Here is a 23,403-nt window from a genome sequence, read left to right on the forward strand (position 1 = left end):
TGAGGAAATGGAGCTGTATTGAGGATGGTTAATGATTTGTGATAAAGAGTTCTTTAAAGAGGAGAGTCTTCAACTCTTTCCTAAATTGGAGCAGTGTCGGACAGTCCTATTAGATATGACAATGTTGTTCCAGATCCTGGGTGAATAGTGAGAAAAGGCCTGCTGTCTAGTTTTATCTTTTTACATTTCTTAGTCAGCAATTTGGTGGTGTCCTGACTGTGGATGCACCAGAGATGGTGAGCTTGTCTGCAAGATAAGTGGGGCTGCTGGTTGTGATAGCTTTTTAAATGATGCAGCTGCATTTGAATTTGATGCAGGCCGGATACGGGAGCCAATGGAGGTCCATCATGAATAGGGATGATGGGATCATATTTTTTTCAGGCCCTAGATGAGACATGCTGCAGCAAGTAGGACGCCCCTATGGGGTGCATGGCCATGGAGCAGGGCATTACCACCACCCAGAGGAGAGAGTACAAGGATTTGAGAAAAGGTTCTGAAGTCACTCTCCGAAATAAATTGTTTGACTTTCCATAGAAAAGAGAGCTGGTAGCAGGCCAACTTTGTTTGTTTGGCAATTTGTTCCTTGAGGATATGGTGGGTATCTAACGGGAATCCAAATGACTTGCCATTCTGTGATAGTTTGGGTTTGAAGTTGTCAAGGTTCAAGTCATTGAGCCAGATTTGGACTGTAGCTGTTTTTTTATTCTTGGAAAATAACAAGAATTATTTCTTGGTTGGGTTGAGATTCAGGTAGACACTGGACATCCAGGTCTGGATGATGTACAAGCAGTGCTTGAGGCGTTGGATGCCTGAAGAAGCGGAGACTTTCAAGTAGAGTTGTATCCCTTTGGCATATTGGTGAATCTTGATGCTGTTATCTGTGAGTATGTAGCAGCTGCTAGGCTAAAGGTGTCAAGAGATAGTATTCAGGGTACTCCACTGATGATATGGATCTTTTATGACCTGGATGTGCCTAGGTGAATAAACTGGTGTTGCTTGGAAAGGCAGGAGGCGAGCCAGTGAAGGTCAGTGCTGGTGAATCTCATTCAAGATTACAGGGAGCTTATGAGGGTGGGATGTCATCTGTGTTTAAGTTTATATAGAGGTCTGGTAACATCAGGAGGCAGGCATCATGTTCATCTTTGGTGAAGAGGGCATCATCTATGATGTGTAAGGTAGCAGTTTTTATGCTGCAACATGATTTGAAGCCAGACTGGTAGTTGTGCAGGAGATGGTTGGTACTTTTGTGGTCTTGGAGTTGAACATGGACAGTCTTTCAATGATCTTACTGATGAATGGTAGGTGAGTGATGTGTTGGTAGTTGGAAAGGCTTCAGGGTCTAGTGTAGGTTTCTTTAGGAGTGTAAGAATCTGAATTGCCTGAAGAGCTTCTGGAAAAATGAGGGAGGCATTTAGAATGGTAAACAGGGGTAAGAGAGCATCTCCAGAGGAAGCTTTGTTGAAGAGCAATAGGAAGACATCATCCCCACATAGAGGGCTTAATACCCCATGAAGTTAGTCTGGAGCCAGGACAGGAAAGGCAGGATGCCTGGGACTTCAAATAAAATTTCCGGAAGCTTTTCCCACCTTCCAGTGGAAGAGCAGAGGTACAAAGACACTTCTGAACCTGTAGATATTCTGAAAGGAAGAAGGATTGCTCTGCTGCTGATAGGACTGGCACTCTGCTGGGCTGATGCTCTAAAGGACTGCTGCCCTGCTCTGCCAACCTGCTGCTCTCTTGCCTGAGTGAGAAGGACTCGACCTGTATCTGTTCAACCAAGGTCCCCAGAGTGTCTCCAAGAGCTAGTTGGCTGGCTTACTGACTTCAGCCTCAGGAACAGAGGGCTCATACAACTGTGACCTCAGCACCTACCCTGCCAAGTGGTGCCACCAGTCCCTAACCCTTGGAGAAAGTGGGCCCAAGGTGATCTGTCAGACTCTGTGTACCCAGCAGAACCAACGCATCTCCTCTGCTGAGCGGCGCAAACCCTGAGCAGGACCGACGCATCTCCACTACTGCCTGGATCACACCTGTCGCAAAGACATGTATTGCCTGTGCAGCCCATGGCCTTTTTGGTACCCGCACTGCACTATGCAATTTCAGCACAGGTCCTTGCATCCCTCTCCAATGGTAGCCATGGCGATGTTTCCAGACTTCGCATCATAGCCTCGCAGCTCCTTGGAACCGACACATGTCCCCGACTGCACAACACATCACTCTGCAAACCAGGATTTAAGGTGCTGTGTTCAGCAGGCATAACTAGGTCCAGGTAGCTGGCCTGCACTTCATCACAGTCAGCTGTGATTTTGTCCTGGTCTGGTCCAACCAGATGTCCACAGTTGGCGCTTTGTGCTTTTTGGCATAACTTTTAGTAAAACCTTTAAAATTGCATATATCTGTTTATACTAGTTGGATTTTTGTCATTTGATCTTATTTTATTCATAAGAAATTGCTCTAGTTTTCTGTTTGTGGGATCCTTTTGTGGTGTGATTTCACTGTGTTACTGTTTCAAGTGTTGCATAAATACTAGACACATTGCCTCTAAGTTAAGCCTGACTGCTCTGTACCAAGCTGCCAGAGGGCTGAGCGCATGATAATTTAGGGTTTGCTGGTGCCCCTCACTGGCAAGGATTTAGGTTGTTCGTTGAGCAGAGCTCACACCCCAGCCAATCAACAGCCCAATTTCCTACAATGAAGGTCCTACTTTAAACTCCCAAACATCAATCAATGTCTTTTCTCACATGTTAGCAGGAGAGCATTGTATGGCCAACATGCAGATTTGTTATGGACTGAGCATATGAATGTCAAAAATGCTGTTTGATACTATATATAAAAAGCCAAAATATTATTATTATTATTATTTGCTCCAAGAGCATGTGTACATTAATTAGTTTCATTCAGAAGCATCACTTTCTACATACTTTGTTTTTCACACATTTTGCATTAAACTGTTAGCTGTAGAATGTTTCCCTGTAGCTTTATTTACTGAGTATATAAATGGTAAAAAAATGGTGTGTCATATTCTATATAAAACGAAATTTTCATTAGTATTAGTAGTAATAATATTTTTATGATATGTCACTCCAGGAGATGTGCACATTAATTAATTAATTACATTCAGAAGCTGAGCTTACTACATACTTTTACTACATGCTTTCTCCACATCTTTTGCAGTGAGCAGTTATCTGTAGAATATGTTGGTAATATCACAAGCATTGAACCATGCTGTGGATCCTTTAAAGGTAAGCATACTTGCATTAGAGTCTATTCTAATTTATGTCTGGCCTCCCCATTGGAATTGTATTAAGGCACATACAGAAGGACAGTATTCACACGCCATTTCCTTTCATGATATCATTATTATATATTCATTTTTATTGATGGTCAAATTTAGGGACAAATTGACAAAAAGACAGCAGAAAGCAAATGAAAGTCAAGCCTGTATAATACATTTAGTTGAATGGTATGTGGGTGGAAAGAGAATGAAAACATGGTTGTCTGTTAAGACACCAACATTGTATTATTGCCAAGAACTGACTTGCAATTGATATTCATTTAGCTTTCAAAGTCAATGCAAGTGTTGAGACAGAAGAGGTTTCAAAATAGTCTAGATATCCTAATACTGTATTTTAGGGTTGTCCACTCCCAGTAATTAAATCACTGCAATGAACTATATTTTGTAAAGCTATTGCAGTAGTACTTATGTCTACCTAGCTATGGGGTGTCAAAACCATAGGGCTCTGACTTGAAGAGAAATATGACTTTACTTTCAATTGCTTTTATTGTCATTTAAAAAAAATAGTCCAGAAATTGGGGTGGGCATACCCACCTGAACAGTCCTACCAACTGGATCCACTGTATAACATCCCATTATATACCCCCTGTCCTGCTCCCTCTTCTTCTCCAGAGCCTGCATCTCATAGTTCCACAGATTTGTGTCAAGTGCACCCATCCTGGAAATATGAGTTTAAAGCAGGAATGTACTTGACAATACTGCAATAGTTGAGGGTTTGCTGCAAATAAGGAAGAATCCAGAAACAAATTAAATGTATGTAGTGATAGTAGCCCTAAGTGAAAGTATCATCATCGTGGACAGTTATTTATTTGAAGAAGGTGGTTGACCTACCGAGAAGTCTTTACCAAATTGAAATATGTTTTTTTTTTCTAATAAAGGAATTAGATGTACTAGTCAATACGTCTGCTCTAGTGATTGGAAATATTTGAAGCAATATAGCAGAATTCAATGCTGGGCGGTTCAGTGTTAGAAGAGGTATGATGTGTCTAATTTCCTAATACAGCTCGCGTGACACATGAATGAATAAAGTGATCAACAAATTTAGAGCAGGGAGATGTACCCATTGCTTGAGTCTTAAGATATATAAACGATTTACCTCTAGATTTTAATTGCATTTTTTAAATTTTGCAATCAGAAGTATGTAGTGCATAAAAGATTGTGCAAAGTTGAACAGCAAAGTGTTGATTAGCCTTGCCTAGTAATTTTGCGACCCTTGCACAAATTCTTTTTTGCTAAGGGCTCATAATGACAGGATGTGCAGAGTTTACTGCACCACGTATTTACCTGGTGCGATAACTTCCTGTTCCCAGAGCTTTTCTCAGCTTGACATCGGCACCGCGGCGTCGCGGCCAGGGTGACTGACTCCGGAATCTGGGGATCACGGTTCGATCGCCGGCGGCAGATTAGCCCAGCACCATGTGACTCTGGGCAATAGCTTGCTTAATCTTCCTGACGGCCCCCAGTGCCTAGAGACCCTTACGGGTGATTGTTTGCGCTTTACAAATGTGGATTATTATTATTATTACTGTGGAACAATTGCCTATAATACCATGATATGAAGATTTTGGTGGACAAACTGCACGATATGAACCATTTTGAAGTAATTCAGCTCAGAAATGTATTACCTCCGATAAATTCTGATGTCAAGGCTATTGGTTTCTCCGGTGCAAAAAATAATGAATACCCTCCCTGGCATGCATAAGCCAGACGTAAGAAGACGAAAGGGAAAACATTTCTCAGTGAAGTAAAATGAGAAATTGAGCAGGTGAGGCCGATGCGTGTGTATATGTAGGTCGGATATTAATTTAAGATCCTGGACGTAGTCAGCCCAAAACACAATAAAACTTCATATACCCACAAGATCGATAGAATATAAACAAATGTACAAGATGGGGCAAGGATGACATAATGAAATACTTTCATCAGGGGCACTTCATGTTAAGAAGTGGCAAGTTAATAAACTCTGAGCCCAATCGTTTACCTTAGACAGAAATGTATTTAGAAGTTCAATTTTTCTGCAAATTTCCTATTTTACCTGTATTCAATTCCTTCTATATGGTAACTTTTAAGAAGGACATAACACCACTGATCGACAGTGGTGCTCGTACAATTTGTGAGTGGCTGGCCATCAATGTCACCTCACTAAAGTATAGGGTATGTGAAAAAATAAAATAGTGCTTAAAGAGCAGGTGTATCAAATATAGCATGGTGGTTCGGCAGGAGAAGGAATAGTCAAGGAATCTACTTTTGCATTTTGGATCTTGTTTTCACAAATATCGCTAATATTGGTGGAACCATTATTTATAAAAGGCACATTCTTCACTGAAATTATGTCTGCAACTAAATCACCTGAAACAACCGCTGGACTGCCAACTCATACTTCGCTAGGGAAGAGTAATCTCTTAATAGTGTTCCAAAACTTAAAGGGGTCTGATTTAAACAAGGACTATAAAAGTTTAGGTACCTCAACATGAATAGGAATGGTGTTATGAGTATTCTACCTCATCGTAAACAGATTATATCCAAAACTCCACCTGTTACTATTCATGTAAATATATGACATTAATTCTTAGCTGGACTTATGATTGGTGTGTTTGCCTTGGGCATCCTCACCATTCCTTGTCCTCATTATATGGCCCAGCTACAGTTCAAACTCCACCCTATGCTTTAACGAAATAGAGATCTGATTACTGACCTCAAGAAGTATTATAATATTTCACAATTTCCACCCATGCCCTGCAATCATTTTCAGTTCTCCGAACCTCCGAAAGCCTTATGTTCTCATTATAAACTTTTGTGTCAGGTTGTCTAATTTAAAAATGTTATCATTCTGAAACACTGACCCCCAAAGAGGTGTAATTGCTGTCTTAAATACTGGTCCAGCAAAAGAATAGGCCATCAAAGATGCGTTTCTATGTGTAAAATAAAAAAACATAAGGAGGCCTATTGTCCCTGAAATACTCCTCTCAGAAGTACTTTACCTTTATTAGAAATATTTGCTAGAATACTACAGTGGAATAATACACTTCAATCAGTGGTGGTTGTAGATCTTTAAAATTGGGGGGTCGAATTACTGGCTCAAATTAGACCAAGTGAGGGTGGGGTACTCTCCCAGAATGAGAAGCTTTTGGTTTGGTGTTTTTTTTTATATAAATGGCCAGATACTGGACTTTACAACATAATGCGCATATAAATTTGCTCAAATTCGCAGAATATAAAGAGCAAATAACAAAATATTCTAATAATGTTGTGGTGTGCCAGGCAAGCTGCATCTTCCACAGGGGGAGGTGGTTCATTCGCCTAAAAAAAATGTTAAAAAATAGTGGGTAACCAGTAATATGTTCAGCATAATTTCCGTAGACAGTGGTTAAAAATGAAAATGTATTGCAGGCAGTTCAAAGTATCTGTTTATGAAATTTCAAATGGCCTTTCCTTTTGTCAAATAGATTTTGCATCCTTCTTCGCTTCTTTTTCTTTCCCGTCCCTACCAAGCAGATTGTCATTCATATGTTATACCTGGCCATATATGACAAGAGGTGTTTTTAAATGTAGGGAAACAATTGGAGCAGCCGGAAGGTATTCAGGTCTTGATAAAGGTGGCACTTCTAATAGACCACAAGAAGGTGCCATGCCCTCTTGAAAAGATTTAGCCTAGGTATTCACATTTTCCTGGTTGTCTCACTTGGAACTTTTGAGTATAACATTTGAAGCTACCCTGGGAAAAGAAAAGGAAGTCATACTCTTGGAGCCCTTTGTGACTACTGCATCAAAAGTAGCCCAACTGAAGGATTTTTAGATGAAGACAACGTTCTGGACTGGGACCTTCATGTTATTGGGGTCAGCCTGAAAAGATGCATAGGTACCTGTCAACCACGCTCCATAAGATAACAGTCAGTCAGTCAATACGTCTTTATTCGATTAACATCATAAAAGACATACTATACATATTAGAAAAAGAAAGTTCATATAAAATACAATATCATATTACAATACAAGATAAAAATATTAAAATCATGTAAAATAATTCATAGTAGTCAAATGATTAAGACATAATGACTAAACATAGTAGAATTTAATAAAACACACGCCAGTCTAACCTAAAAGTCCATAGTGATGGCGCTAGTTTAAAAGCAGCTGAAACCGTGTGGGACACATATCAAGAATTAAGTTTCCGTACCCTAAGAATCCACACCCAACTAATGAATTTGGCAACACCTATTACAACAGGTTTTGATGTGTCTGTTTTCAAAATTCTACTGGCAACCTGTGCAGAACGGGTGCTCATTAATCTGCAGACGGGACGAAGCCAAACACGTCGAGGAAGAAGGTAGGATGAACAGCAAAAAAGAAAATGATCCATAGATTCGATCATATCCACACAAAAGGGGCACTTATCACTACCAAGAGGACTCCAGCTTTTAGTGAGACCTCGCAGTGGTAGGGCGCCCACTCTAAACTGACGGTACAGTTTACGATCAAGATGTTTCATAATGGTGTTCCAGTAACCTTCATAAACAGACTCGTCTTTAAGAGCAAGAAATGTAGCAGTCATGGAGGTGCCCGTAAGGGAGGCAAATCTCCTGTTCTTAATCATACACCAATAAACGTCCCTTAAAACATTTTTCGGCGGGAAAACTGCAGTGTCTGGGTTGGCCCAAAGGTCACCCATCCCAAGGTCTGTCAACAGGGTTTTATTACCAGACAACCATGATATCCTATGCGAACCCTCCAGCCCTTTGACCTCCAAGAGGGCTTTAGCATAGATAGATAATTCGGGAGTAGTCCGCAGGTGTCGCCAAAACGCCAGGGGTCTATACCCTGCCAAGTCCTCTAGAGGCTGGATTCCCAAGTCATATAATAATGGAATACACAGTGTTGATTGCGGAAGCCCTATTGCTGACCGGAGAAATTTGTTCTGGGCAGTCATCAATTTGGACAGATTACTAAAGCCCCAAATTTCAGCACCATATAAAATGGCAGGAAGAATCTTGGAGCCATAAATCTTCATTAGGGGAGCTATTGGTTTTGTTAAAGAATGTTTATGCTCTTTCAACAAAGCTCCACCTAATTGGGCATGTTTAAGAGCGAGAAGATCCAGCTGGTTTGACCAGCTGCAAGTCTCGCTAAAGGTAACCCCTAGATAAGTAAACACAGCCGTTTGATCCAAACTGACATCACCCAAACATACCCGCGCATTAATGCGCCTGGGGCCTCGAAAAACCATGAACTTGGTCTTCCCAACATTTATTTCCAACTCATGTTCGCAACAAAAAACCTCAAAGCGAGACAGGGCTAACTGCAAGCCCTGTCTCGTCTTCGAAATCAGAAGAGTATCGTGTGCGAACATGAGTAGGGGAATCTTCATTCCAGCCAAAGAGGAAGCATCAGTTGGATGGTTGGAGAAATAGTTTATAACCCTATTAATGAATAGTGAGAACAGAGTGGGAGCAAGCACACACCCTTGGCGAACTCCTTTGGATACTTTAAATCTGTCCGTCACCTCCCCTGGTTTGCCCCATTGAACACGGGCATACGTATTATCCTGAATGGTAACCAGGAAGGACACCAATTCTTTGGGCATGCCCATCTCCAAAAGTGCTTCCCATAACTTGACACTCTGCATAAGGTCAAACGCGGACCATAGGTCCACGAAGGCCGCATAAAGGAAGTCATACTCTTGGAGCCCTTTGTGACTACTGCATCAAAACTAGCCCAACTGAAGGATTTTTAGATGAAGACAACATTCTGGACTGGGACCTTCATGTTATTGGGGTCAGCCTGAAAAGATGCATAGGTACCTGTCAACCACGCTCCATAAGATAACATTGACTTTAAAGTTTCCAGTTTTCTTTTTTTTAAAGTCATATCTTTTGATCCCAACATTGCTTTTTTGTAGTTTTGATGTTGTTTTAAATTATTATTTGTATTCTTTTCCACTAAATTTGTTTGGGAATCGTATCTATTTTTAGTTTACTGTTGTTTTGGTGTTGTTTAATACAACATTCACATTTTCTCTGACGTATGCCAGTTTGCTTGTGCCATGCTAAACCCTGTAAGGAAGCAGATTCTGACCAGTGAGAATTTTCACTTTTTCCTTTTGGGCCTCTCATTTATGAGTCCCTGCCTTAAGCGAGAATCCCTTATGAAGTTCCATTCACTTTAAGCTGCTACATAAAATAGACTCTGTGCAGGTTGCAGGTGCACATGTATGCAGGATGAACGAGGAAGGTTGGTGTCTGATTCAGCCTAGCATTAGTGCATAGATAGCACTGTGGCAAATGGGACTGCTAAAGCCTTAGAATTCAATTGGAAATTGAATAATAGGAACTTTTTGGCAGAAGTGTAACATTTGTGCTGTTTAAACTGTTTTTACCTTTTGGGTAAAGTCTGCCTAAACCATAACTTTTGGTTGACTTGAGATACAAAGGTAATTTTTATATCCTTGCCTAAAAATTCCATTAACACCTATCCACAGTTGGCTTTACTCATTATGCATAAGTTAACTTGTTTCGAAACTTGAGTTAGTTCAGTGAACACAGCCTTACTAGAGCTCATGTTTTGTTCCTGCCCTGCTGGTCCAAGTGAATAACTCTGTTGCATGAGGGAGACTCTTTATCCTGGGCAGAGATCTTTGTAAGGAAAAATACAGGAGAAAAAAAACTAAACATATTTAACTCGAAATTAAATATTACAATTATTTTTATTGTAAATATTAATGTAAATAATTTGACATCATTATTTTAAATGTAGAACAAAACAAAAAAGCTACAGCATTAGAATAAATCGTAATCTGGAAACATATTGAATTAAATTATCATTTTCCAAACTTCAAACCTGGCAAGCAAGAGGGAGACCTATTGAAGTTGTAAAGACCTATAAGTATTTTAGAATCCTAGTTGATGATACAGTTTCTTTTGAAAGTCATTGTAATGTTGTAAGAGCTAAGATATTGTCTTCAATTTTTGATTGTCATTATGTGACAATTTAAATGTGCCAATCATATAAATAGCTTCTTAAAATTATGGGAGCCAAGTTTATTCCAGCTCTTGCCTACAGCTCAACTTTCATTAAAAGGAAGGATGTCAAATGATTTGATCTATTGTTAATCAAGGTTTGTAAGTCTGTTTTTTGAATTCCAAAAGATGTTGGCCAAGCTGAAATACGATGGGAATTTGGTCTTCAAAGTCAAGCCCTAATGAGACAGGCATCTTTTTTAAAATGCATGCATTCCTTATCTTTATCAGTTGCAGGCTCTTTAGCAAATAGCAGTTGGCATGAAATACATTACTCTAAGTATGCTGGTGCCTGGAGATCCCATCTATCAAAGTGCCTCCAAAGCTTTGATTTACATTCAGTATTGCAGAAATGAATAGAATTTGGTTTAACCAGTTTTTAAAATGAACAGCAAAAATACTTTCATATTTTGCTACCAAGGTAGATCTAGGTGCTACGAAGCACGCCTGTATTATGATGAACTAATATGATAAGCTAGAAATCCATTCCTTTGTATCCACTTATTTTCAGTCATGCATTAGGGATGCATTTCTGAAATTACGTTTTGGCAGATACTCAACCAAAGATGGCACTCCAAAATGGACACAACAATGTGCATCCAGCAGTTGTAGACTACGTGGGTTCACTCAAGAAACTTTATTGCACTATATATGTGTTTGTTCTAACTTGCTTGATGTGTGACACATTCTTTCAAAGGCACTATTTTTAAAAGCAGGAGTGGGATCAGTTTGACAAGCCCTCATGCTATGTCCATCAGGCACATGAATTCCACTGATTTACCAGTTTGTGAAGTTCTTGACTACTGCGGAAAGAATGTTTCCATCCTTATCATAAGCACTTGATACTTCTATAGTCTTTCTATCCTTCATTGATTAGGTAGAAAACTACCTCTTTACCTTAATGTCTGAAGAAATAGATAATCCAAAAGTACTTAAGTACTTCAGCATTTCTGTGTTTTTTTTAATTAGATATTTAAGTCAGTGTTCTTGTGAATGATATTTACTGATAATGTAGATTTTTTATATTGGGTGTCAATTGGAAGGCTTTTTCTTAATCGGACAATCATTTTTAAATTACAAATATCATTATTTTTCCTACGTTTAAATAAAATAATTAATTCCCAACTAAAGAAAAAAAATTTATTACGCATTAATATTTAATAAAACTGATAAATAGAATTAATTCAAATTACGTTTTTTTGTATTTTAGTAAAAAATAAAACTATTGAAACTATTTTAGATGAATTTTAGTTTAAAAATAGAATGTTTAAATATTTTACAGCTAAAGAATAAATATGTGCTATTGGTATGTACTTTTTTACCATAGTTATTTGTATTTTTAACTATTTTAAATAATTTAATTTAATATTATTTCCTGTGGGGTTTTATTTTAATACCCTCCATCCATTGTTTTCTATGGGAGGGTTCTGCTTTACTAATGGTTGGCCATGTGTGGTGCTGGACTTAGTACTGTCTTTTTTAAGGAGTAACTTACACTCAGACTTTGTGAATAGCCAAAAGTAGTAAACTAATGTAAATTACTCAAAAAGTGTAAGTTACCTTTGTGAATGAGGTCCAAAGTCTTTTTCCTGTTCTTTTTCCTGATCTTTTATTTATGTGAGAATTACCACTATATAATTTACAAAAAAAGTCCTACAAGCGATAACTATTCAACATAATGTGATGCTAAATTGGAATGCGAGTAATAAGACTTGCAATTTCTAGAGCATTAAGAAAATGGTTTGTGCCAGAAACTTAATAAAATAGTTTGTGCCAGAACCTTAATTTTGCATCAACACTAAATATTAGTAAATGTGGCTCTATATGTTCATGCCTCGTTGATGAAGAGATAACGTGCAGAAACTCGGTAACTCCTTTTCGTGTTGCATATTAGCTTACGAGTGAAGTGGAAAAACTCAAAGATTGGTATATTTGATTCAAGAATAATGTACTTACACATTATGTGCTCGATTACTTTAGAAATTGAATGTTTAACTTACTTCTGACACTTTATTACAATGTTTCTAATGTTTTCTAGGTGGAACAACACTAACCATCACTGGGGTTGGATTCAGTTGTAACTCCTCAGTGGGTATGGTCCTTTTAAACTCTGGTACATGTGATATCATCAGTTCATCAGAAGAAGTTATCCAGTGTCAGACCAGGCCAGTCGCTTTGCCTAGAGGATCAGATACTATGGCAGTTCTAATAAGGGTGTTCATTGGAAATATGCACAGTTGCCATTTGGGTTACCCCACACACACATTTTATTTCACCTATACAAAAGAGTTCACACCAGTAGTTTCCAGTATCTCTTGGAAATTTGTAAGCAACACTGTGCTTTTTTACATCATGGGTAGTAACATGATTAACTCTTCCCTATCACTGGAAGCATCTTCGTGTCAACTTCAGCCACTAGGTGCCAATCAGACATTGTACTTTTGTTCTTTACTTTTGGACAGTTTGGAAGCTGGAAGCTATAAGATCAGTGTCATGCACAAGGAATATGGATATGCCGATATTTCCTCCGCCATGAACATCTTTGACCTACTACCTCTTGTATTTTCAGTAGCTCCTTCAAATGGCTCTGCTTGTGGGGGGCTGACATTGACTATTTCTGGGAAGTTCTTGAAATCTTCCTGCAATTCCATTAAAGTAAATCTTACAAATGATTTCACATGTAACATCCAGGATTTTAATGATAATAAAATCAGATGTACTCTTCAGGTCCACCAAGCTCTATGTTCTATAAGTGATTCTCAACATCTCAATATCACAGTCATTGTAAATGGAATTGCTAGTGTTTGTCAAGGGAACTGCTCCTTCGTTATACATGAAGAAAGCACACCTGTAGTTGACCACATGACACACAGAGTAAATGGAAATATCACTACTCTGTATATTAGAGGTCACAGGCTCACTGAGGTAATTGATGAGCTCAATATATTGGTGGATAACATGATCTGTAATTCAACTTTTGGGAACCAAACCCTAGTTGTGTGCCATTCCAAACACTTGTATCCTGGCATGCACCACATTTCAGTTACCAACAAAAGATTTGGGCAAGCTTGCTTTAGCACCAGGTCTCTGGAATTCATGATTGTTCCTCAAGTTAAGGAATTCTTTCCTAAAAATGTCAGCCTCAATGGTGGGGCCATGCTGACACTTATAGGCGTGGCCCTGCAAGGGCAGAACTCAACCACAGTTTTTATTGGAAATGAATCCATCTGTAGCATCTCCCAACTCAGCTATGTGACCATCCGATGCACTGCACCTCCTAGAAATATGACCAGTGCTTTATCACTGGAAATAGATGGTGTTTTCTACTATGTTGGAGAATTAAATTATCATCAGGATTTTACTCCTGTTTTACTCTATGCTTTACCTTCTACAAGCCGCCTTCTAAGAATAATAACCTTGAGGATTGCAGAAGCAGAGAATATGCAGGTCTTTGTTGGGGATGGGATCTGTGCAAACGTATCTGGCAATTCAAGTTCATTGCAGTGTCTGGTGCCCTACCTTCCAGCTGGAGATTACCATGTAAAGGGATATGACCCCACTAGAGGATGGGCCTCCTCCAATGTTACCTACACATCGCATCTTAGTGTGTCATCTGCACTCAACAACTATGGTAAGTTAAAAGGTAGAATGGAGAACGGTTGTCCACCCTCTATATAAAACATGTTTGATTGAAGAAATAGATATGCTGTAATAATGTGTATTAAAATGGCATGTAATACCTTTTGTGGTCTTCGCTATTGATGTGAATGTATATATTCCTTGTTCTGAAAAGTTGTTGGTGCAACCTAGATCCCAGGAACACCATGTTCCTGTCATGGGCACTAGATAGGAACTGAAATTCAAACAAATTTAAGATTACTACCTTTGACAATAAGTAATGAGGGAAAAATATCTTTCACTGAGATCAGGAGTTGCCACTTTCACCAACCAAAAAGGAACTTCTAGAAAATGTAGTTAATGAAAAGGATAACATATTTTCTTCATTTGACAATAGTGACTGGCATCTCATCTATGAGCCCAGACTTCTCCTAGAGTCACCTTGATCCAACTTTTAATGAAGTTCTAAAGGCCTGCCGAACCAGAGGGCTGCTTTGCGTTTGGACTGGATCGCTTTTGGCACAAAGGCAGATTACTCTATTATGTGACACTGGAATAAGTGAAATGAGATATTTATAGGCTTTCTTGACTAAAGGGAGATGGGTGCTTTACATTATCTCATTCCTCATTGGTCCGATCTCTTATAGGTAAAATCAACTTTTACTCCTCCAACGTTGAGAGTGCAGAGGGTCTTTAAGGTGATTCATGCTATAAGACTCGCTCTCCTCTGTCCTGTAAATAAATGTCCTACCATGTAACAGAAGATATCCTTGATTCTTCTAGTGTCCTCAGTTAAGCCTCCAATAGTTCATCAATATGAAGGTTCTTTGGTCACGGAATCTGACCAGTTGCCAGCAGTAACAAAGCTATGATGATTCTCAGTCTTATCAGAAGAAACCCGCTTGTACCTTTGTAGCCTTTTTAAATCCTTATCTACAAGGGGAGCCCATACTGGTCAACGCTGTAGACAGGCTGCTGATCCTGGAGAGCAAAGGGAGGCAATCACTCATTTTTTCAATGAATACGACATTTTGTATTGGCCAATTATGAATTAAAGACCTACAAACCAGGGAACTATAGACCATATACTTTGAACGCCTACACCCCCAGGATGCCGATTTCACTCAAAAACAAATGTTGCTTTCACCTATGGAGGAATATAATATGAGATGGGCTTTACTGGGGTGCTACTGGGCATGATAAGAGATACGCTTTGTCAAAGAATATTTTAGAATAGAGAGAAATGTTGACCATGAAAAATGTATTTCATTCCTTTGAAGTAGGCGATACCCAATGGAACATTAATGTATTACCAAGTGTTATTTAGAGCCTAATGCATGGTCTTTTGACTGAAAGATGGCGTAAGCCTCTTCTGACGTCAGAGAAGTTTTGATTTGGCAAAATTAAGTACAACAGTTTATACAAGTTGTTCAACGCTTCCGTGCATCATAGGCAAGAGGGATGCCATAATCTTCAGTGCAACACTGCCTTAAAAGTCGGATTTTTTTACTTCTGTATCTTGCAAAATCTCTACGACAGTTGTCCTTTGGAGAAGTAAAGATGGCCCTAGTTGTACTAGCTCACTGGGAAAGACCCTGCCTTTCCGATGTTCAGGCCTGTTCATACCACTCCACCAAAGTCCGCTTTAAAGACACTAAAAATGTATAGCCTTGGCGTGGTTCACTAAGGTGTTAAACTTTCTTTTCCTTCTAGGCTGCTTGGGGCAAGGTGTCTTGCATTTACAAGGTACAGGATTTTCTCCAGGTAATACATCGGTTGCAGTTTGCGGTTCACATTGTGAAATACAAGACAGTCTCACAACACCAACGGATGTCCAGTGTGTTACCCAGCATCCTAGTGGTAAGCACAACTGGTTATTGTTTTTCTATTTCATCAAAGGTCCAGAATAACAAAAAGCTAACTGTGTTCAAATACATGACATGCCACCTGAAATTAATGCCGCCATGTTGAAAATCATGCAAGTCCCTATTCACCAACCTTTTTTTTGCTGCAGCAACAAGCATTGGCAAAAACATTTGATCTGGCTTGCATTCTGAGTCCTAACTAACTCATTTTAAAAGAAGCTTCTTGCCATGAAAAAAACAAAACTAAAAAGAATACTGTTTTCTGTATACAATGAATCTATTAATTTAATGTGTGATGATTAAGTAAACCATAAAAACGTAAAATAGTCCCTCGTGATTTGCAAAGTAAGCACTCCACAGGAGGCGGTAGGACACACCAAATATCCAATAGCAAGGTGAGAGAGGAATCGTCCTCAGGGTGGAGCCAAAGCCCACTTTTTTTATATTCAAAATCATTGGTAACAATAGGTAACGCACGCAGCTGCACTCTCGAGTCAAACCAAATATGATTCATGTGTGAAACAAATAAGAGTCAATAAGATAGTATATTATGTCGCAGGCAGAATTGGTGATTTGACCTCCTGTACACATCTGGTGGAAATTACGTCTTCAACATGTCTGTGTCGGACGGAAATTGCACTTGCAGGAACTGGAAAGCTGCCTTTTGGGCATGCAGCAAATAATTCCACAAAGCAACATTTCCGATAAAGTTTCCCTTGTTAGTACACGCCCTCTACGCGGGAGCCCGACCAAGCTCATCAAGCGACTGCAACGCATCCAAAACGCCTCGGCATGACTGATTCTCGACGTACCACGCCAGGGCCACATCACCCCCCACCTGAGAAACCTGCACTGGCTGCCCGTCACCAAGAGGATCACCTTCAAACTCCTCACCCACGCACACAAGTCACTCCACAAGACCAGCCCAGCCTACCTCAACAAACGACTCTCCTTCTACACCCCCAACCGCCAACTCCGCTCCACCGACCTAGCACTCGCCACCGTCCTGCGCATCCGAAGAACAACCACCGGCGGGAGGTCCTTCTCCCACCTCGCCGCCAAGACCTGGAACACCCTCCCACTGAACCTACGACAGACCCAAGACCTGCAGATCTTCAGGAGGCTACTCAAAACCTGTCTGTTCGATCAGTAGTGCCACCCCCCCAGCGCCTTGAGACCCTCACGGGTATGTAGTGCGCTCTACAAATGTTTGATTGATACAGTGTCTACTGAATAACTTATTTACTGCTGGGAATCTTGTGAAAGCTACATTAGAGGTGGAAGGCAGCCGAGGTTGTATGAAACTCTTCTTTTGGCTGTTGAACTGACGCCATTCTAGGCCTGGTGATCTAGGTCATATGTACCCTATTGTCTACCCTATCGCACGCCAACAAACATATCATGATCTATTGACAGGGTCCAGTGATCACTTTTCCCTTTAAGGTACATATTATAAGTAATGCGTGGGCCTGCTATGCCTCACTGTTTACTCAGCAGTGCAATGGAGCATTTATTTCATAAGCAAGCAAGGAAGTCCTCATTGGATCTTGTTGGTGCTTTTTACCCATGATCCTCCAGCCTAAGAGTAAATTAATTTCACAAGGAATATGCCGTACAGTGTTATGATATGTGGTACTTTCACAACTGTTTGACGTGGTAATAAGTTAGTCTCCGTAGGCAGGTCTGTGATGTGATTGGATAATGGTGGTGTATGCGCTGCTGTGAAGCTCTTACAAGGCATCTGAATGCTACGCCACCCTAGAGGTGGCGTAGCGAGGCGCAACGAGAAGGAATGTTTTAATTTCTCCTTGTTCTTTCCTCATTCAATGTGTGCTGCATTCTACAGCACGCATTGAAAGAGGGAAATGCCTGTAGTGATTTTTTTTGTGCAGGAAGGTGCCCCTTCCTGCACAAAAACAATCTCCCCATAACGCAGGCATCCTTGAACCATGGTGCAAGGGTGCCTGCGCCAGTGCATGGCAGCTGTTTGTGCGCCAGTGCAGTGGAGAGCACAGGAATGCGACATATTATTGTAAATATGTCACATTCCTATGCTTTGGAAGTGCCGCAGAGTGTCACAGCCAAAGGGCTTGCGTTGCTGCGCTGTAGCACTTCCTTGTAAATCTGCCCCATTGTATCTTACGTGGACCTCCCGAAAATGCGAAATGCAGTCAGCTCTCCTGGACCTACACTGGACACTCCTGATCACCAGAACGAGGCTCTATGTTGGCCAAGATCCACTTCATTGTTTAGATTAACAGCTGGGCGGATTGCATTGAACCAGCGATGTACAGTGGCATTATTAGACACTTGTCTGAGTGGATGGTAAGTTGTAAATGTTCACCCATGCATCATCCAGTCAGCTGCTCGAGTCTAAAGACATCTTTTTAATTGGATAGATTAGCTGAGATTTGTGGAGTATCTGCCACGAATATAGTTTATCAAAGTCTATGTAAGCAGTGGGCAATGAAATTAACTTTATTTTATTGGTTCTTAACTATGCAATCGTTTAATGATGTGTGTAATTATGTGGATTGTTTAATCATGCCCTGCAAATCGGAACAGCAACAGGAGTTCTCTTGAAGAACAATATGCAGACTAGTCCTGCGGCTGCGCAGAGGGTAGGTCAGGGCTAGCAAGGCGCGTGCCGCCAGAGTACAAGTTTCAGGAGAGTCATTGCAGATCAATGCGTTTTCTACAACGTCCTATAACCAATAGGATGGAGAGGGCGCAAAGATGGCGGCAAGGGCAATGAAGGGCAGAGCCTGCAGTAAACAAGAGGCGGGTGTTTAATGGGTCGCTCGCTCTCTCTCGGCACCAGACGATTGGTTCTCCGGAGAAGAACACCATAGAGATATTAATTTATTGACTCTTTAAATATCGCTCGGAATAGTTCTCAAAGCATCACTGTATGGCGTCGACAGGCTGCTTTATTTACCAGAAACGTTCGCAAAATATCGCGGAAACATTTTCTGGGCTACTCCATGAAATGAAATGACCTTGTGGCAGTCCCAGGAAAGGAATATGGGACAGGCTCCTGAAGCTATCAGCTTAACCCCTGAGATTTCATGTCAACTTTCAGTCTTACACCTCAGCAGCCTTCCAATCCCAGCTTCTGTCGGCTGTATTCAAGAATATGCGCCTTAATGACTCAAATATCTCACCAGTTACGCAAATGTACATTTAAGAATAATACATCTATCCTTTAGGTATATAAATATGTATAGTCACTTAGAAAAAAAAGGTTAAAATATTATAGTTAGGTCTAGAAGTACACAAAAACAAAAAAAATGAAAATCACCAGTTATAGTTCACTGTGCTAACTATAAACTGCACTGCTTATGACTTCACATATTACATCACTAATGACCAGTTAAATAACTTCATTGATGACATCACTGATGAAATCTTAAATGACAATTCATAACATCACTGATCACCTTCTCATGTCTCTTGAATGATCACCGTCTGCGTAACAAGATGTCTGGACTCATGGCTTTTGATTTACTAGCTTAACCTATATCACACTGATTCCATACAATGAAGCTCATTGACCGCTCTGCAATGTTTTAGTCCCATAACAATCTTCTCTGTGGGCAGATGAGGGTTTGAAATGAAGTGGGAACGATTTGAACATTGTCCACTTATGAGGGAGACAAGGGCATCAGGCCAGTTCAGTAGCCCAGCAGTGTGAACTGACCCTAAATGTTGGTTTCCGGTGTGATCAATTAAACATATTTCTCAAAATCAGGGGCATCCAGATGCAAATTACATGTGTGATGGCTTCTTGCAGTCTTTTTGCCATGGAATTGCCCCTGATTTACCCGATTTTAGACTGACCCCATTCTTAATGGAATTGGCTCCCACTATAACTGGTGACAGCAGTGAGAGCAAAACACAGGTGAGATCAAATTGCCATCAGCTAAAATTGTGCATATAGGAAAGTCATCCATTTTGCCCAGATCATCTCCATTTTTTGATTTTTTGACTGATGCTGGTGGTTACTGACTCTGAATGTTCCCCGGGCTCTGCTTACAAGGCCCAGGGCCAGTGTTCTCTCCTCTAAAGGTGTATGATAACTGGTGTAATTCTAATTGGCAAAGACAACCTACCTGTAAGTCCTTAAGATATGGTAGTGCATGTAGGTTAGAGACTCCAGTGGGCCTATTGCACTTACGTGTTCACTTCTGTGGCGTCTAATGTCATTTTAAAGCCAGACCTGCCTTCCAGGCTGGTTTTAAAATAAAACGATGGGCCTGACTTAGATGTTGGTGAGCCCGGTCCCGCGGTTATTTTTTCAACGGTATCACCGCCCGCCTACTTCGCGGTCCGACTGCTGAATGTAGATGTTGGCGGGTTCCTGGGAGAAAGGCCGACTGAGTCCCACCGACTTCGCCAGCATACCCTTCTCCCCCTTGATGACATCAGAGGCAGAAGCGGCTGTCGGAGGAGGTCCAGCAAGAGTTCCCACCGATCTAATCATGATGTGCCTTTCCTTCGGGGAAAATCTGGCAGGGAAGCCTCCAAACTCAGGTCAGTGGTAACGAAGAAAAAGAGATGAAAACGTGCATTTTTTCGTGTTCCCACTTCCGTTTCCATTTTGAGCCCCGTCGTCCCAGTCCTTCGTGTGCTGCTACTACTTTGCCATGATGTTAAGCCACCTCGTTGTTGCCGGAATCTAAGGTAGGCTTCTATGTCACTTGTCTCCCTATGAATCATGTGGTCACATTTGCATTAGCCTTGTGAATTTTTACTTTGCTCTTACATACAATTATTTAATGTGTCATGCATAAGTATACATCTTACCACTTATCGTAGTAAAATGTACACACCTGTATTGACACTAAAAAAACATTTAACTGGTGGTGGTGGTTGTGGGTGTTGTGCTCGTGTTGCCCGTGGGTGTACATTCAACAGTTTACACATCACCTACATATGCATATTGACGGTTACACAACACATGTGTAGTGAGATAATGATAAGTAGTGCTTACCTGTCTCCCCACACCGCCATGGTCTCATTCCATCAGGAGTCTGCCGCCAAGACACCACCAGTACAACAGGAACATCTAAATATGCTTGGCTCAAACCCGCAGGTATGATGGCGTGATGGCGATGGAGTACTGGTAGCCAGCAAATTAGACCACAGACACTGCAGTTACCCAGTCTGTTGATGCGACATCTAAATATTACAGACTGTGCACCATCAGCTCCACCTAGTGCATGGGATCGGCGCTGCAGTGGGAGGACAGTAATACTGCCAAGATCTAAATCAGGCACCATGTCAAAATTTGACTTTGGAATCAAAAGTACTTCCAAAGTCCAAAACTATCTTTTCATACTTATATGTCACCCCTAAGACTTGCTCTAGATGCCCCAAGGATAAGGTGCATTAAAAAAAACAACAGGGACAATATAAAAGATGTTTAATATGCCCTGGTACGGAAAAACAACCCATAAAATGTGTTTTCCTATTAGATTTAATAAAGTCTATCTTTGGACCGTAGCTGCTAGAAAGCTATTTAAAGTATCAAATTAATGGTCACATTAAGTCCAACAACCTGCCAAAGTTGGATTTTATGTAACTATTACATGAAAGTAGATTTAGAACTTACTATCCTAAAGCTACCTAAAACAGTCCTGTAGCATCCTCTTCTGACAGGTTAGCCTTTGACAGACTGAGCCAAGCTGCTCTCTGAGTAAGTGTGAAGGGGCCTGATACTGCAACAAAACAGATATTTGGTGGGCCGAGATTTGCTTCCTGGGGAATCCAGGGAGAGGAAGAGGGCTGGGGAGAGAAGCTGGACTTCAAAGGCTGGAGAACAGATGCCAGGACGCAGGCCAGCCCTCACTTTTTGAATAACCAGCCAGATGAGAGCCCCCCCAAATATATTTGGAGATGGGCTGGAACGGGAGATGAGCCAGTTGTTAGCCACACCCTTGGGTTGGGTTACACAGACACACACATACCAAAAAGATATTTTCTTCATTTTGATTTTTGGTAGAATAGTGCATCCTGAGTCAAAAATGTGTCGCTCTTTGCAGGAAGTGGACATAGCAGTGGGAGGTCACTTTGCCCCTATTGGTTAGTATGCCCCCCTTTCTGCCAGCCCAGAATGGAGGATAGATATGGGAGATCGGCAGGAGCTCCTCAGATCACTGCCTTGCACAACAGAAGAGAAAGTACTGCCCTGCTGGACCCTTGGACTGCACCACACAAGGCTTGCACTCAGAAAGACTGCACCTGCTGTACTCACAAGGCTCCAAAAAGGATGAACTGTAGCTGACTCAAAGGAAAAGGTGTGGACTTCTTGATCAGCAACAGGTACAAAAGAGCTAGAAGAAGTCACCTGCTAAGCCAAAGAGTGGATAACCCCAGCTGACCAGTTACAACTGGACTTTGCAGGTGTTGAGTCCTAGCCCTCAAGTGGCAATCCAGAGTTTCTGAACCCTTGGCCACTGCTACAGGACTCTGATTTTCCCCTAAGGAAAAAGCAACAAATAAGATCTGAAGAAAAACAAACTTTCTGCAAAGTTTTGCAGCGTGCTCCAAGAGAATACCGGCTCAACATCGAGAGTCAAGCCGCCATCGTCGACTCGTGAATCAGCCTGACCATGCTGGTTTGCCCCGCTGAAAGCTCCAGAGCGCCTCGCCATTGATGTTGCAGACAAAGACTTCTGGAGGCTCACTGTGACATTGCGGCGCAGCCGGCCGCCATCTTCGACTCGTACCACAGATCCAAGGAACCCAAAGACTCGTCATCAGGAGAAAACTCAGGGGAAAAGACTACGTCCGAAGGTAAACTTTTGACTGGAAACTAGCCCTCAGCCTATCTGACTCGTGCTCCATTGAAGTTGTCCTAAAATTTTGACTTTGTCCTGGTCAAGTGCGACCAGATAGCTGTGAGTGGGATTTTAATCTTTTTGGCTCTAGAATGCACAAGTTTTTTGTTTAATCTTTGAAAATTCATATCTCCGGTTCCCTAAATTAGATTTTTGTCATTTTGGTGTTGTTTTGAAGATAAAAACATTCTCTGTTGTATAAATTCATGTTGGATTTTTATTGAGTTGCGTCTTCTTCTACTTTACTGTTTTGGTGGTATTAAAGGCTTTACACATGCATGTATCCTCTTGACTGCTCATTTGCTAAGCTACTGAGGGTTGAGCAAAGAATAATTTACTTAGATGTGACTGGACCTACTAGTGATTGTGGTGATATTGCTAGCTGAGGGCGAACACTCCCATTGTGCTAAAGTGCACTTATTTAAAAACGATGTCTATTCTATCTGCACTTTTGTTTAAGCTACTGAAAATGTTTAAAAGACCTAAGTGTAATAAGTGAATCGGACTAGGAAGGAACTTCAGTGGCTGATCACTGACTTATTGAATTCCAAGGGGGCTGAGGCTTTCAGTTTGAAATATGGCAGGGCAGGTCTTGTGGCAGTGTCACAGTGCAGCAAATCAGGAGTTGATACCAGCTTCAGGAAGTTTCGTGATTTGTTAAGTAACAATTTTGGAAACTTCATTATTCAGGGCACAGCAGTTTTCAGTACAGTGCCAAGATGTGTGATGCAAACTGTGTCACGTCTAATGAGATATCCTGTTCCTGTGCC

The 23,403-nt window shown here is 40.9% G+C and overlaps 1 protein-coding gene across 1 annotated transcript in view; it reads left to right on the forward strand.

The window, feature by feature from the left end:
• The window catches only part of PKHD1 (PKHD1 ciliary IPT domain containing fibrocystin/polyductin), a 1,788,124-nt gene that overhangs the window by 726,288 nt on the left and 1,038,433 nt on the right, over positions 1–23,403 (forward strand). The window contains exons 30-32 of the mRNA XM_085609531.1: positions 3,175–3,242; positions 12,347–13,939; positions 15,640–15,786. Of these exons, the coding sequence (XP_085465657.1) occupies positions 3,175–3,242; positions 12,347–13,939; positions 15,640–15,786 (1,808 nt within the window). The remainder of the gene's footprint in view (positions 1–3,174; positions 3,243–12,346; positions 13,940–15,639; positions 15,787–23,403) is intronic.

This window comes from Triturus cristatus, chromosome 6 (genome assembly GCF_964204655.1).
Source record: "Triturus cristatus chromosome 6, aTriCri1.1, whole genome shotgun sequence".
NCBI lineage: Eukaryota > Metazoa > Chordata > Amphibia > Caudata > Salamandridae > Triturus > Triturus cristatus.